Source organism: Caretta caretta, chromosome 24 (assembly GCF_965140235.1).
Source record: "Caretta caretta isolate rCarCar2 chromosome 24, rCarCar1.hap1, whole genome shotgun sequence".
In the NCBI taxonomy this organism is placed as follows: Eukaryota; Metazoa; Chordata; order Testudines; family Cheloniidae; genus Caretta; species Caretta caretta.
Genome location: NC_134229.1, coordinates 19,167,736 through 19,184,300, shown reverse-complemented (window position 1 = coordinate 19,184,300; position 16,565 = coordinate 19,167,736). Strand labels below are relative to the sequence as shown.

The following is a 16,565-nucleotide window of genomic DNA, read 5'->3' as shown; positions in this document are numbered from 1 at the left end:
TGCGACTAAAGGCCTGCGCATGCGTGATACTTCTTGGTGGTGGAAGAGGGGCTAGAGGCATGCGCATGCGCAGTCCGCCGGGAAAGCCTCTCCAATGAGGGGGCGAGACAATTCAGGGGCAGCTGCAGGCTCCTGCGGGAGGCGCCCCACCCTGATATCCCAGGGTGCACCGGGGCATGGAGGGGCCGCGTTCCCAGCGCCCACCGAGGCATCCGCCACCCCAAATTCCCATGATGCACTGGGGGGTGGAGCGCCCCATATTCCCAGAGTGCACTGGGGCGTTCAGAGCCCCAACTTCCCAGGATGCACTGGGGCACGGAGATCCCCAAATTCCCCGGGGTTGACTATGGTGCCAGCACCCCCAAATTCCCATGATGCACTGGGGCCCTGAGAGCGTCAAATGCTCAGGGTGCAGTGGGGCACACAGTGTCCTGCTGCAGGGTGGAGGTCAGCAAGGGCGCCCCCTTTCCTCTCCCAGGCAGGGCCGGCCCCAGTGCGGCCCCGGGGTGGCGTGGCGCTGCCAGCAGTGCCCCAGCCAGCAGCCGCGCTTTCATCGTCGACGTGTTTTCCATCAACACAGAGCAAAGGTCCTGTTTGGGTCTCCATTTTATTTCTGATTGAAGGAAAACAGACAAGAAAGAACTAATACGAAGTCTGCACCGCGGAGGGCCCCTGTGTGTGACCCTGGCTACAACATCAGCCTTGTTGAGCTCAGTAGGGCACCCCCTAGACGGGCAGGTCGCACCTTATTCTCACACGTGCAGGACACAGGAAAGAACCATGCAGTGACATAGCCGTATAACCACACTCAGCAACCCCTGTGTCACACGGCCTCCCTGGCTGTCTCTCAGCACCAGGAGAGGGATCCCCCCATAAACAGCCCCTGAGCCCCACCCCAGAGGTGGCTGCATCTCAGCGCTGGGTGAGGAAACACTCTACAAACAGCCCCTCCCCCTACTCCTTGGCACAGGCTCGGCGCAGCATCCGCTCCGCGTCCTCCGTCATCTCTGCCAGGGCCTGTGTCAGCACCCTGTAGGTGGCCTCCAGGGAGATCTCGGGCTGCCCCTCGTCCCCGCGGCCCCAGTAGGGCACCATGCTCCACATCCTGGAGGAGAAGGGCACGGGCTTAGTGATCTGCTTCAGCACCTGCTTCGGGTCGGGCCGCTTGAGCCAGGGGCTCCGGATCTCAGCCTGGAGCAGTCTGACGGGTTTCCCTGTGGCTTTGGCCACCTGGGCCAAGGACTCCTCAACCAGGCCCAGCTCGATGGAGAAAGCCGAGGCTGTGTTGATGAGGCTGGTGGCCACGTCCGGGCCAGGTTTCTCTGCAGAGTAGAGGCAGCTCTGCAGGGTCTTGCGCCAGACGTCCTTCATCAGCGCCTTGCTCTTCCTCCTCACCAGGCGGCTCAAGGCCATGGGGATGGCCTTCTCCAGTGCCTCCCTCTTCAAGGCTGGGGCGTCGTTCTCAAGGGCCGCCCGGAGGGCCGGCAGGTCGTAGGCCTCGCGGAGAAGGCTGGAGACGAGGAAGACCCTTGGGGAGCCCACGCCATCCTTCTGGAGGGCGCCCACACAGCTGCTCCGGATCTCCTCCACGGGGCGGAGCTCGGGGCCAGGTTGGGCGTCCACGTCCACCTTGGTCCTGACGAAGAAGAACCGCTTCCCGGCCGCGCTGACGGCCCGGGCGAGCTGGCTCTGGGCATGGCGGTAGCGCTCTGAGGCCGTCAGCAGGAAGAAGTCGTAACGGGACAGATCCAGCCGCCCCACGTCCTCCTCCGTCACCCCCACTCCTGGCAAGTCCCACAGATACAGGCCGGGGACAGTGGGGAGGGCGTAAGCTGCGGCTTTCTGGGTGGTGGCTGTCACCCCCGTGGGGGCCGCCCCTGGCTCCCTGCAGCCCACCCCCCTCAGGGCGTTTACCAGCGCCGACTTGCCCGAGCCGGCCTCCCCCAGCACTGCCACGTCCAGCCGGATCTGCGAGGGCTCCTCCAGTGCCGAGCAGATGATGGCAGGCACCTCTGCCAGTCCCCCCGTGGCGCAGGCCTGGTACAGCTCCTGGATCTTCCTCGGGCTCACGGCCCTCAGGTCCTCCAGCTCCCCGTCATGGGCCCTGCACAGAGAGGACGGGACAGGGGGATTGGAGCCCCTCTGCTGCGCTTTGGGTAGAGAGGAAGCTTGTACCTGGTGTTACCGGAACCCAGGACACTGGGGGTCTGGTCCCAGCTCAGCCACAGACTCCGTGTGAGCCACTGCCTCTCTCTGGGCCTCAGTTTCCCCACCTGTATAAAGTGGGAGAAGGAGCCTTCTTTTGTCTGTGCAGATTGGAAGCTCCACCTCTTGGAGGACATGGGGCAGGGACTGTGTCTTGGGCGGGGTCCATGCAGCGCCCCACAATGGAGCCCCTGATCTCGGGCGGGGTCTGTGCAGCGCCTGGCACAATGCGGCGGGGGTGTGTGTGTGTGTCTGTGCAGCACTTACTGTGATGTGGCCCCTCAATACCCAGTGTGGAAGTTTTACTGCAGTTTCTGTAAAAAAGCTGATTTTTCAAAATGCTGTAAAATTTTCCCCACTCCCCTCCCAGAGCCAGAACCCAGGAGTCCTGGCTCCCGCCCTGCCCTGCTAGACCCCACTCCCTTCCCCGAGTTGGGGAGAGAACCCAGGAGTCCTGGCTCCCGCCCCACCCTGCTCTGACCCGCTAGACCCCACTCCCCTCTGAGAGCTGGGGAAAGAACCCAGGAGTCCTGGCTACTAGCCCTACGCCGCTCACCTCTTCAGCTGGATTATCTCCTCCTCCAGCTTGTCCTGGAACTGGCTGAACTGGTACCTGTCCGTCTCCAGGCCCGAGACCAGGAAAACCCTGCTGGTCTCCAGCCCGTTCTTGGCCAGCGCCTCGGCCACCTCCTTCCGGGCCAGGGCCAGCACCTCCGCCGAGCTGTACCGGGCCTGGAACCGCCTCTTGGCCGTGTGCAAGTCCAGGTCCACCTTGGTGCGCACCACATAATAGGGCTTCCGCTTCTGCTGGAAGGCCTTGAGGAGCTGCAGGTGGGCATCTGCCGGGCTTCCCTCGCCCACCACCAGCACCAGGCAGCCGTACTTCCCCAGGTCCCCCAGCCGCTTCGTGTAGTCGCCCGGCTTCTCCGGCTCCTGGAAGCCCGGGAGATCCCACAGCGCCAGGGTGGGGTAGGCGGGGTGGGTGTAGCCGGCCGGCTGCCCTGGGGGCTCTGGTGCCTGCTGGAAGAAGGCCTGGGGGTCCTCCAAGCCGGGGCGTTCTCCCACAAGGGCGTGGATCAGCGTGGTGACCCCGGCGCCCCGGCGGCCCACCACAGCCACGTCGGCCTTCAGGGCATTGACCGAGTCCACCAGGGCCTGGAGGCGGGCGGCGGCCGTGCCGGGGTCCTGGGCTTCGTAGCGGGCCAGCAGGTCCTGGAGGAAAGCGTCGTCCAAGCCCGCCGGGGCTGCCATGGCCAGAGCTGCAAGGAGAAGCAGGCTGGAGTCAGGACTCCTGGGTTCTCTCCCTGGCTCTGGCAGGGGAGTGGGGTCCAGTGGTTAGTGGGGGGCGCTGGTGGTTGGGGCGGGGAGTCAGGACGCCTGGGTTCTCTGGGGGCGCTGGTGGTTGGGGCGGGGAGTCAGGACGCCTGGGTTCTCTGGGGGCGCTGGTGGTTGGGGCAGGGAGTTCAAGTGGGGTCTAGTGGTTAAAGCGGGGGGAGGGGTGGTGAGCCAGGACACCTGGGTCCTCTTGGGCTCTGGGAGCGGAGTGGGGTCTAGTGGTTGGGGGGGGGGGGAGGACGGGCAGGGAGCCAGGACGCCTGGGTCCTCTCGGGCTCTGGGAGGCGAGTGGGGTCCAGTGGTTGGGGAGGGGGAGCCAGGACGCCTGGGTTCTCGGGTGGGGGGGAGCCAGGACGCCTGGGTTCTCGGAGGGAGGGCGGTCCAGCCGCTCACCCGCAGTGGGTCCCTCCAGGCCGGGTGACAGCGGGGCCGGGAAACAGAAACCGAGACGGCGGCTCCTCCCCCGGGGCCGGGCCGGGCCGAGCCAGGCCGGAGGGGGCGGAACCGGGAGAGGCGCCGGTGGAGCCGTGAGTGCGGGAGGGAGCCTTCGTGTGACCCCCCCACCCCGATCCGTCCCCCTTCGCCCCCTCCCCTGCACCCCCGATCCGTCCCCTGCTCCCCCCTCTGTCCGCCCCTTCGCCCCCGTCCCCTGCACCCCCGATCCGTGCCCTGCACCCCCCTCTGTCCGCCCCTTCACCCCCCTCCCCTGCACCCCCCGATCCGTCCCCTGCACCCCCCGATCCGTCTCCCTTCGCCCCCTCCCCTGCACCCCCCGATCCGTCCCCTGCTCCCCCCTCTGTCCGCCCCTTCGCCCCCCTCCCCTGCACCCCCGATCCGTCCCCCTTCGCCCCCCTCTGTCCGCCCCTTCGCCCCCCTCCCCTGCACCCCCCGATCCGTCCCCTGCACCCCCTCTGTCCGCCCCTTCGCCCCCCTCCCCTGCACCCCCGATCCGTCCCCTGCTCCCCCTCTGTCCACCCCTTCGCCCCCCTCCCCTGCACCCCCGATCCGTCCCCTGCACCCCCCTCTGTCCGCCCCTTCACCCCCCTCCCGTGCACCCCGGATCCATCCCCTGCACCCCCCTCTGTCCGCCCCTTCACCCCCCTCCCCTGCACCCCCCGATCCGTCCCCTGCACCCCCCGATCCGTCCCCCTTCGCCCCCTCCCCTGCACCCCCGATCCGTCCCCTGCTCCCCCCTCTGTCCGCCCCTTCGCCCCCGTCCCCTGCACCCCCGATCCGTCCCCTGCACCCCCTCTGTCCGCCCCTTCACCCCCCTCCCCTGCACCCCCCGATCCGTCCCCTGCACCCCCCGATCCGTCCCCCTTCGCCCCCTCCCCTGCACCCCCCGATCCGTCCCCTGCTCCCCCCTCTGTCCGCCCCTTTGCCCCCCTCCCCTGCACCCCCCGATCCGTCCCCTGCACCCCCCGATCCGTCCCCCTTCGCCCCCTCCCCTGCACCCCCGATCCGTCCCCTGCACCCCCTCTGTCCGCCCCTTCACCCCCCTCCCCTGCACCCCCCGATCCGTCCCCCTTCGCCCCCTCCCCTGCACCCCCCGATCCGTCCCCTGCTCCCCCCTCTGTCCGCCCCTTCGCCCCCCTCCCCTGCACCCCCGATCCGTCCCCTGCACCCCCTCTGTCCGCCCGTTCGCCCCCCTCCCCTGCACCCCCGATCCGTCCCCTGCACCCCCCGATCCGTCCCCCTTCGCCCCCTCCCCTGCACCCCCGATCCGTCCCCTGCTCCCCCCTCTGTCCGCCCCTTCGCCCCCGTCCCCTGCACCCCCGATCCGTCCCCTGCACCCCCTCTGTCCGCCCCTTCACCCCCCTCCCCTGCACCCCCCGATCCGTCCCCTGCACCCCCCGATCCGTCCCCCTTCGCCCCCTCCCCTGCACCCCCCGATCCGTCCCCTGCTCCCCCCTCTGTCCGCCCCTTTGCCCCCCTCCCCTGCACCCCCCGATCCGTCCCCTGCACCCCCCGATCCGTCCCCCTTCGCCCCCTCCCCTGCACCCCCGATCCGTCCCCTGCACCCCCTCTGTCCGCCCCTTCACCCCCCTCCCCTGCACCCCCCGATCCGTCCCCCTTCGCCCCCTCCCCTGCACCCCCCGATCCGTCCCCTGCTCCCCCCTCTGTCCGCCCCTTCGCCCCCCTCCCCTGCACCCCCGATCCGTCCCCTGCACCCCCTCTGTCCGCCCGTTCGCCCCCCTCCCCTGCACCGCCGATCCGTCCCCTGCACCCCCTCTGTCCGCCCCTTCGCCCCCCTCCCCTGCACACCCGATCCGTCCCCTGCACCCCCTCTGTCCGCCTGTTCGCCCCCCTCCCCTGCACCCCCGATCCGTCCCCTGCACCCCCTCTGTCCGCCCCTTCGCCCCCCTCCCCTGCACCCCCGATCCGTCCCCTGCTCCCCCTCTGTCCGCCCCTTCGCCCCCCTCCCCTGCACCCCCGATCCGTCCCCTGCTCCCCCTCTGTCCGCCCCTTCGCCCCCCTCCCCTGCACCCCCGATCCGTCCCCTGCACCCCCGATCCGTCCCCCTTCGCCCCCCTCTGTCCGCCCCTTCGCCCCCCTCCCCTGCACCCCCGATCCGTCCCCTGCACCCCCCTCTGTCCGCCCCTTCGCCCCCCTCCCCTGCACCCCCGATCCGTCCCCTGCACCCCCTCTGTCCGCCCCTTCGCCCCCCTCCCCTGCACCCCCAAATCCATCCCCTGGGCCCCACTCTGTCCGCTCATCCCCCTGGACCCCCCCGACCTTTCAGCTGATATTTTCACGATCAGACCCCCCTCCGTCTGCCCCCTGGACCCCTCTGTCCGCCCCATGCACCCCCCGCCCTTGCCCCTCCCCTGTCCCCCTGCACACCTGATCCATCCCCCTTCACCTCTCTTTGTCTGCCCCATGCATGCCCCTGTCCGCCCCATGCTCCCTCCTCTGTCCGACCCCAGGCACCCCCCTCTGTGCACCCCCTGCTCCCTCCTCTGTCCGACCCCAGGCACCCCCCTGTGCACTCCCTGCACCCCCCTTTTTCCATCCCATGCACCCCCCAATCCATCCCCCTGTACTCTCCTCTGTCTGTCTGTCCCCCTGCACCCCTTCTGTACCCCTGTCTGTTTGTCCATCCCTATGCACACCTCTCTATCTGGTTCAAGAGGGGGGCTGGGATCAGGGCGGGGTGGGGCACGGTCAAGAGGGGGTTGGATGTCGGGGGTTGGGAGCGTCGGGGTAGGGGACAGACCCCCGGAGCCACCCCCCTGACAATCACGTCTCCTTCTGTCTCCGCAGCACCCAGATGAACGAAGCCCCGGGCCCCGAAATGCCCCCGCAGCCCCCGGCGGACGCCTCGCCGGGCTCCCGAGACCGGGGCGACGTCTCGGTCGTGATCGTGGGGGTGCCGGGCTGCGGCAAGTCGGCCCTGCTCAACGCCGCGCGGGGCCTGGCGGAGGACGACGCCCGCGCGGCCCCGCTGGGGGCCCCGGCTAGCTCCGGGGGGCCCGTGCTGTACCCCGACCCGGCCTGGCCCAACCTGCTGCTCTGGGAGCTGCCCCTGACGGAGGGCGAGGGGCCGGCGCGCTGGCTGGCCGAGGGGGACGTGGTGGTCCTGGCCACCGACGGGCTCTTCGGCGCCAGCCACGCCCGCCTGGCCCAGGAGGCCCGCGGCGCTGGCAAAATGGTCCACTTTGCCCGCACCAAGGCCGACCTGGACCTGCACACCCTCCGGCGGCTCCTGGGTGGGCGCTATGACCGGGCCCAGGCCCTCGATGCCCTCCGGGCCGCCTGCGCCCAGTCTCTGGTGGCCCATGGCCTCGGGGAGCCCCCGCCCGTCGTCTTCCTCGTCTCTGGCCACGAGCCCCAGGAGCTGGACGGGCCCCTGCTGCGCCAGGCTCTGGTGGGAGACGTCAGGGTGTACGAGAGGTGCGGCTTGTTTATTGTAGGGTCTCCCGGGTGGGCTCCTAGAGTGGGCATGCTCGGGGGAGGTAGGGCTTTTGTAGGGTTTCTTGAGGAGACGACTTTGGTTGTTGTGGGGGGAAGGGCCTCAAGTGGGGTGTTATTGTAGGGTCTCTTTGGAGGGCTGCATGCAGTGCTTGGGTTCTTTTTACAGGGTCTCAAGTGGTTTGTTATTTTAGGGTCTCCCAGAGATCCCAACACCCAGCCAGTCCCCCCACATGTCTCACACTCACTGGTCCCCCCACTCCTCACCCCATGTCTCCCCTGCTCTGCCTCCCCCCCACTCCGGCCCCTCTCCCCGTACTCCCTGGTCCTTTCTTACTCTGTTCAGTCCCCCCCAGCATCTCATGCCCCTTCTATCGCCCCCCCCCCAGTGCCACCCATTGTCTCATGCCCCCTGTGCCCACAGGGTGCTGCACCCGGTGATCTCCGGCTTTGAGCAGATCAGCGAGCGGGAGGTGGCCGAGATCCAGGAGGCCTACGAGCTGGGTGGCCTGGTAGAGGTGGTGACCCGGGTCCAGTGCAGCCTGGAGACCCTCTGGAACGCCCGGCTGGATGTGGCCGTCACCGGGGAGTCGGGGGCCGGCAAGTCCACCTTCGTCAATGCCCTGCGAGGCCTGGGGGACGAGGACGAGGGGGCGGCCCAGACCGGTGTGACCGAGACCACGGCCCAGCCCACGGCCTACCCTTACCCCGGCTACCCCAACGTGACGCTGTGGGACCTGCCCGGCATCGGCACGCCCAGCTTCCGGGCCGACTGCTACCTCGAGGCCGTGGAGTTCCCTCGCTACGACTTCTTCATCATCCTGGCCTCGGAGAGGTTCAAGGAGAACCACGTCCGACTGGCCCAGGCCATCGTGGAGCAAGGCAAACGCTTCTACTTCGTGCGCGCCAAGGTCGACAACGACCTGGAGGCCACGCGGAGGAGGAAGAACCCACCCGAGGAAGAGGAGGTGCTGGAGGAGATCAGGAGGGACTGCCGGGAACGGCTGAGCCAGGCCGGGCTGGGCGACACCAAGGTCTTCCTCCTCAGCAGCTTCGAGATAGAGAAATACGACTTCCAGGCCTTCGAGGACACCTTGGAGCGGGAGCTGCCCGGGCACAAGCGTCACGCCTTCCTCCTCTCCCTGCCCAACCTCTCGGGGGCCATCATCGAGAAGAAGCGGCAGCTGCTCCACCAGGAGGTCTGGAAGGTGGCCTTGGTCTCCAGCCTGGTGGCCGCCGTGCCCTTGCCGGGGCTGGCCTTCACCTGCGATGTCTCCATCCTGCTGAGGAAGCTGGCTGCCTACCGGCGGGATTTCGGGCTGGACGCGGCCTCCCTGGCCCGGCTGGCGGAGAGGGCCGGGAAGCCGCTGGAGGCGCTGCGGGCCGAGGTGCACAGCGTGCTGGGGCGCGGCATCAACAAGGAGGTGGTGATCGGGCTGCTGGGGAAGGCCACCGGCGGGGGCTTGGTGGTGGTCAACTTCTTCTTCCACCGGATCCCCATCTACGGGGCGCTGGCCTCCGGGGGCATCTCCTTCCACACCACCTACTCCATGCTCAGCCAGTGCCTGGAGGAGCTGGCGGCTGACTCCCAGCGGGTTCTGGTCAAGGCCTTCGACAGCGAGGTCTGAGGGGGCTTCCAGACAAGCTAGGCGATCCCCTCCCTCAGCTAAGGCAAAATGGCCATGTTATTGTAGGGTCTCTCGGGCGGGCGGGGGGCCGCGTGCATTGCTTGGTTATTGTAGGGTCTCTCGGGCGGGCGGGGGGCCGCGTGCATTGCTTGGTAATTGTAGGGTCTCCTGAAAGGGGCCTCCACTCCCAGTCCTCTTCCAAAATCTGTGGTTCTTCCCCCCCCAGATTCCCATGGCTACCGTCTCAGCACACCCCCCGCTGGGTCAATGGGCCATAGCGCCACTGTCCTCAATGGGGCCAGGTCCCCAGCTGGCTCCGATTCCCTAGCGTGGTGCTAGGGGGCGCTGTGCTGCAGGGGGTGGGGTTGGGGCCGATCCTCCTTGCAGTTCTCCCCCCACAGCACCCGAAATCCCCGAGCTCGCGAACACAGACCCCGTCTCTGCCCTGTCCCATGGCTGCTGCGGCTCATGCAGGGATCTTGGTGTGGCGCAGGCCCACGGACGAGGCCTCTCCCAGTCCGGGGGTGGGTCTGACCTGGCTTGTGGGGCTTGGCTCCAGCCCTGTTCCTTGGCTTTTGGGGGGCACTGGGACAGCCCTGAAATTCAGGGGGGGTGTTCTTCATGGGGTCCCTGATGGTCCTCAAAAGGGGCAACATGGGGGGGGTGATTCCTTCCACAGCTCTGCTAAGAACACCCGTATGGGTCTGTACAGCACCTAGCGCTACCGTAACGCACCTAATAAATAGCAATCATGATGTACCACACCCAGTGCTACCGTAATGCACCTAATACAGTGGTTTTCAAACTTTTTTTCTGGCAACCCAGTTGAAGAAAACTGTTGATGCCCACGACCGAACAGAGCTGGGGATGAGGGGTTTGGCGTGTGGGAGGAGCTCAGGGGTGGGGAAGAGGGTTGGAGTGCAGGGGTGGGGCCAGGAATGAGGTGTTCAGGGTGTGGGAGGGGGCTCAGGGCAGGGGGGTGGGGTGCGGGAGGGGGTCAGAGCTCTGGGCTGGGGCCGGGGATGAGAGGTTTGGGGTGCCGGGGATGAGAGGTTTGGGTTTTGGGGGGCTCTGGGCTGGGGCAAGGGATTGGGGCACGGGCTTACCTCGGGCGGCGTTGCAGCCGGGGTGCAGAGGCAGGCTTCCCAACTGTCCTGGCACCGTGGACCACGCTGCTCCCCGGAAGCAGCAGGTCCGGCTCCTAGGCGGAGGGACGCAAGTGGCTCCGTGTTACTTGCCCACAGGCATTGTCCCCCAGCTCCCATTGGCGGTTCCCAGCCAATGGGAGTGCGGAGCCGGTGCTTGGGGCGAGGGCAGCGCGCGGAGCCCCCCCCCCCCCGCCACTCCCAGGGCGCAGCGTGGTGTCAGAACCGGGCCTGCCTTAGCCGGGCAGCACCAGGACGGGACCCTTAACGGCCTGGTCGGCAGTGCTGACAGAGCCGCCGCGACCCAGTGCCTTCCATTCCGCGACCCAGTACCGGGTCGCGACCCACAGTTTGAAAACCACGGACCTAAAAAATAGCAATCGGTATGTACCGCACCCAGCACTACCGTAATGCACCTAATACCTAGCAACGGCGATGTACCGCACCCAGCGCTACCGTAATGCACCTAATACCTAGCAACGGCGATGTACCGCACCCAGCGCTACCGTAATGCACCTAATACCTAGCAACGGCGATGTACCGCACCCAGCGCTACCGTAATGCACCTAATACCTAGCAACAGCGATGTACAGCACCCCAGCGCTACCGTAATGCACCTAATACCTAGCAACGGCGATGTACCGCACCCAGCGCTACCGTGATGCACCTAATACCTAGCAACGGCGATGTACCGCACCCAGCGCTACCGTAATGCACCTAATACCTAGCAAGGGTGATGTACCGCACCCAGCGCTACCGTAATGCACCTAATACCAAGCAAGGGTGATGTACCGCACCCAGCACTACCGTAATGCACCAAATACCTAGCAACGGCGATGCACCGCACCCAGCGCTACCGTAATGCACCTAATACCTAGCAAGGGTGATGTACCACACCCAGCGCTACCGTGATGCACCTAATACCTAGCAACGGTGATGTACCGCACCCAGCGCTACCGTAATGCACCTAATACCTAGCAACGGCGATGTACAGCACCCCAGCGCTACCGTAATGCACCTAATACCTAGCAACGGCGATGTACCGCACCCCAGCGCTACCGTAATGCACCTAATACCTAGCAACGGCGATGTACCGCACCCCAGCGCTACCGTAATGCACCTAATACCTAGCAAGGGTGATGTACCACACCCAGCGCTACCGTGATGCACCTAATACCTAGCAACGGCGATGCACCGCACCCAGCGCTACCGTGATGCACCTAATACCTAGCAACGGTGATGTACCGCACCCAGCACTACCGTAATGCACCTAATACCTAGCAAGGGTGATGTACCGCACCCAGCACTACCGTAATGCACCTAATACCTAGCAACGGCGATGCACCGCACCCAGCGCTACCGTAATGCACCCAATACCTAGCAAGGGCGATGTACCGCACCCCAGCGCTACCGTAATGCACCTAATACCTAGCAACGGCGATGCACCGCACCCAGCGCTACCGTAATGCACCCAATACCTAGCAAGGGCGATGTACCGCACCGAGCGCTACCGTAATGCACCTAATACCTAGCAACGGCGATGTACCGCACCCAGCGCTACCGTAATGCACCTAATACCTAGCAACGGCGATGTACCGCACCGAGCGCTACCGTAATGCACCTAATACCTAGCAACGGCGACGTACCGCACCCAGCGCTACCGTAATGCACCTAATACCTAGCAACGGCGATGTACCGCACCCAGCGCTACCGTAATGCACCTAATACCTAGCAACGGCGACGTACCGCACCCAGCGCTACTGTAATGCACCTAATACCTAGCAACGGCGATGCACCGCACCCAGCGCTACCGTAATGCACCCAATACCTAGCAAGGGTGATGTACCGCACCCAGCACTACCGTAATGCACCTAATACCTAGCAACGGTGATGTACCGCACCCAGCACTACCGTAATGCACCTAATACCTAGCAAGGGTGATGTACCGCACCCAGCGCTACCGTAATGCACCTAATACCTAGCAAGGGTGATGTACCGCACCCAGCACTACCGTAATGCACCTAATACCTAGCAAGGGTGATGTACCGCACCCAGCACTACCGTAATGCACCTAATACCTAGCAACGGCGATGTACCGCACCCAGCGCTACCGTGATGCACCTAATACCTAGCAACGGCGATGTACCGCACCCAGCGCTACCGTAATGCACCTAATACCTAGCAAGGGCGATGTACTGCACCCAGCACTACCGTAATGCACCTAATACCTAGCAACGGCGATGTACCGCACCCCAGCGCTACCGTAATGCACCTAATACCTAGCAACGGCGATGCACCGCACCCAGCGCTACCGTAATGCACCCAATACCTAGCAAGGGCGATGTACCGCACCGAGCGCTACCGTAATGCACCTAATACCTAGCAACGGCGACGTACCGCACCCAGCGCTACCGTAATGCACCTAATACCTAGCAACGGCGATGTACCGCACCCAGCGCTACCGTAATGCACCTAATACCTAGCAACGGCGACGTACCGCACCCAGCGCTACCGTAATGCACCTAATACCTAGCAACGGCGACGTACCGCACCCAGCGCTACCGTAATGCACCTAATACCTAGCAACGGCGATGCACCGCAACCAGCGCTACCGTAATGCACCCAATACCTAGCAAGGGCGATGTACCGCACCCAGCACTACCGTAATGCACCTAATACCTAGCAACGGTGATGTACCGCACCCAGCACTACCGTAATGCACCTAATACCTAGCAAGGGTGATGTACCGCACCCAGCGCTACCGTAATGCACCTAATACCTAGCAAGGGTGATGTACCGCACCCAGCACTACCGTAATGCACCTAATACCTAGCAAGGGTGATGTACCGCACCCAGCACTACCGTAATGCACCTAATACCTAGCAAGGGTGATGTACCGCACCCAGCACTACCGTAATGCACCTAATACCTAGCAACGGTGATGTACCGCACCCAGCACTACCGTAATGCACCTAATACCTAGCAAGGGCGATGCACCGCACCCAGCGCTACCGTAATGCACCTAATACCTAGCAAGGGCGATGTAACGCACCCAGCGCTACCGTAATGCACCTAATACCTAGCAACGGCGATGTACCGCACCCAGCGCTACCGTAATGCACCTAATACCTAGCAACGGCGATGTACCGCACCGAGCGCTACCGTAATGCACCTAATACCTAGCAAGGGTGATGTACCGCACCGAGCGCTACCGTAATGCACCTAATACCAAGCAACGGCGATGCACCGCACCCAGCACTACCGTAATGCACCTAATACCTAGCAAGGGCGATGTACCACACCCAGCGCTACCGTAATGCACCTAATACCTAGCAACGGCGATGCACCGCACCCAGCGCTACCGTAATGCACCTAATACCTAGCAAGGGCGATGCACCGCACCCAGCACTACCGTAATGCACCTAATACCTAGCAAGGGCGATGTACCGCACCCAGCACTACCGTAATGCACCTAATACCTAGCAAGGCCGATGCACCGCACCCAGCGCTACCGTAATGCACCTAATACCTAGCAAGGGTGATGAACCGCACCCAGCGCTACCGTAATGCACCTAATACCTAGCAAGGGTGATGTACCGCACCCAACACTACCGTAATGCACCTAATACCTAGCAAGGGCGATGTACCGCACCCAACACTACCGTAATGCACCTAATACCTAGCAAGGGCGATGTACCGCACCCAGCGCTACCGTAATGCACCTAATACCTAGCAAGGGCGATGCACCGCACCCAGCGCTACCGTAATGCACCTAATACCTAGCAAGGGCGATGTACCGCACCCAGCGCTACCGTAATGCACCTAATACCTAGCAAGGGCGATGCACCGCACCCAGCGCTACCGTAATGCACCTAATACCTAGCAACGGCGATGTACCGCACCGAGCGCTACCGTAATGCACCTAATACCTAGCAAGGGCGATGTACCGCACCCAGCGCTACCGTAATGCACCTAATACCTAGCAAGGGTGATGTACCGCACCCAACACTACCGTAATGCACCTAATACCTAGCAAGGGCGATGTACCGCACCCAACACTACCGTAATGCACCTAATACCTAGCAAGGGCGATGTACCGCACCCAGCGCTACCGTAATGCACCTAATACCTAGCAAGGGCGATGCACCGCACCCAGCGCTACCGTAATGCACCTAATACCTAGCAACGGCGATGTACCGCACCGAGCGCTACCGTAATGCACCTAATACCTAGCAAGGTCAATGTACCGCACTCAACACTACCGTAATGCACCTAATACCTAGCAACGGCGATGTACCGCACCCAGCGCTACCGTAATGCACCTAATACCTAGCAAGGGTGATGTACCGCACCCAGCACTACCGTAATGCACCTAATACCTAGCAACGGCGATGTACCGCACCCAGCACTACCGTAATGCACCCAATACCTAGCAAGGGCGATGTACCGCACCCAGCACTACCGTAATGCACCTAATACCTAGCAAGGGTGATGTACCGCACCGAGCGCTACCGTAATGCACCTAATACCTAGCAAGGGCAATGTACCGCACCCAACACTACCGTAATGCACCTAATACCTAGCAACGGCGATGTACCGCACCGAGCGCTACCGTAATGCACCTAATACCTAGCAAGGGCGATGCACCGCACCCAGCGCTACCGTAATGCACCTAATACCTAGCAAGGGTGATGTACCGCACCCAGCGTTACCGTAATGCACCTAATACCTAGCAACGGCGATGTACCGCACCCAGCGCTACCGTAATGCACCTAATACCTAGCAAGGGTGATGTACCGCACCGAGCGCTACCGTAATGCACCTAATACCTAGCAAGGGCGATGCACCGCACCCAGCGCTACTGTAATGCACCTAATACCAAGCAACGGCGATGCACCGCACCCAGCACTACCGTAATGCACCTAATACCTAGCAAGGCGATGTACCGCACCCAGCGCTACCGTAATGCACCTAATACCTAGCAAGGCCGATGCACCGCACCGAGCACTACCGTAATGCACCTAATACCTAGCAAGGGTGATGAACCGCAGCCAGCGCTACCGTAATGCACCTAATACCTAGCAAGGGTGATGAACCGCACCCAGCGCTACCGTAATGCACCTAATACCTAGCAACGGCGATGTACCGCACCCAGTGCTACCGTAATGCACCTAATACCTAGCAAGGGTGATGTACCGCACCCAGCACTACCGTAATGCACCTAATACCTAGCAACGGCGATGTACCGCACCGAGCGCTACCGTAATGCACCTAATACCAAGCAACGGCGATGTACCGCACCGAGCGCTACCGTAATGCACCTAATACCTAGCAAGGGTGATGTACCGCACCGAGCGCTACCGTAATGCACCTAATACCAAGCAACGGCGATGCACCGCACCCAGCACTACCGTAATGCACCTAATACCTAGCAAGGGCGATGTACCACACCCAGCGCTACCGTAATGCACCTAATACCTAGCAACGGCGATGCACCGCACCCAGCGCTACCGTAATGCACCTAATACCTAGCAAGGGCGATGCACCGCACCCAGCACTACCGTAATGCACCTAATACCTAGCAAGGGCGATGTACCGCACCCAGCACTACCGTAATGCACCTAATACCTAGCAAGGCCGATGCACCGCACCCAGCGCTACCGTAATGCACCTAATACCTAGCAAGGGTGATGAACCGCACCCAGCGCTACCGTAATGCACCTAATACCTAGCAAGGGTGATGTACCGCACCCAACACTACCGTAATGCACCTAATACCTAGCAAGGGCGATGTACCGCACCCAACACTACCGTAATGCACCTAATACCTAGCAAGGGCGATGTACCGCACCCAGCGCTACCGTAATGCACCTAATACCTAGCAAGGGCGATGCACCGCACCCAGCGCTACCGTAATGCACCTAATACCTAGCAAGGGCGATGTACCGCACCCAGCGCTACCGTAATGCACCTAATACCTAGCAAGGGCGATGCACCGCACCCAGCGCTACCGTAATGCACCTAATACCTAGCAAGGGCGATGTACCGCACCCAGCGCTACCGTAATGCACCTAATACCTAGCAAGGGCGATGCACCGCACCCAGCGCTACCGTAATGCACCTAATACCTAGCAACAGCGATGTACCGCACCGAGCGCTACCGTAATGCACCTAATACCTAGCAAGGGCGATGTACCGCACCCAGCGCTACCGTAATGCACCTAATACCTAGCAAGGGTGATGTACCGCACCCAACACTACCGTAATGCACCTAATACCTAGCAAGGGCGATGTACCGCACCCAACACTACCGTAATGCACCTAATACCTAGCAAGGGCG

The 16,565-nt window shown here is 63.4% G+C and overlaps 2 protein-coding genes across 2 annotated transcripts; one reads left to right on the top strand and one right to left on the bottom strand.

The window, feature by feature from the left end:
- Positions 1-588: 588 nt before the first annotated feature.
- Positions 589-4,018, bottom strand: LOC125625726 (interferon-inducible GTPase 5). Its single transcript, XM_048828149.2, has 3 exons — positions 3,934-4,018; positions 2,762-3,464; positions 589-2,104 (listed from the first exon to the last, which is right to left on the bottom strand). Exons 2-3 carry the CDS (start codon positions 3,454-3,456, stop codon positions 955-957), a joined length of 1,845 nt encoding a protein of 614 aa, XP_048684106.2. The 5' UTR covers positions 3,457-3,464; positions 3,934-4,018; the 3' UTR covers positions 589-954.
- LOC125625727 (interferon-inducible GTPase 5-like) lies at positions 3,938-9,844 on the top strand. The gene is made up of 3 exons (XM_048828150.2): positions 3,938-4,067; positions 6,805-7,434; positions 7,877-9,844. The coding sequence occupies exons 2-3, from the start codon at positions 6,812-6,814 to the stop codon at positions 9,078-9,080; spliced, it is 1,827 nt and encodes a 608-aa protein (XP_048684107.2). The 5' UTR covers positions 3,938-4,067; positions 6,805-6,811; the 3' UTR covers positions 9,081-9,844.
- The last annotated feature ends 6,721 nt before the right edge of the window (positions 9,845-16,565 follow it).

Bases quoted from the DNA above. Each gene is read 5' to 3' on its own strand.
- LOC125625727 (XM_048828150.2), top strand. From the start codon at position 6,812: ATGAACGAAGCCCCGGGCCCCGAAATGCCCCCGCAGCCCCCGGCGGAC. The intron at 7,435-7,876 runs GTGCGGCTTGTT...CTGTGCCCACAG, and splicing joins GACGTCAGGGTGTACGAGAG to GGTGCTGCACCCGGTGATCT.
- LOC125625726 (XM_048828149.2), bottom strand. From the start codon at position 3,456: ATGGCAGCCCCGGCGGGCTTGGACGACGCTTTCCTCCAGGACCTGCTG. The intron at 2,105-2,761 runs GTGAGCGGCGTA...CTCTCTGTGCAG, and splicing joins GAGATAATCCAGCTGAAGAG to GGCCCATGACGGGGAGCTGG.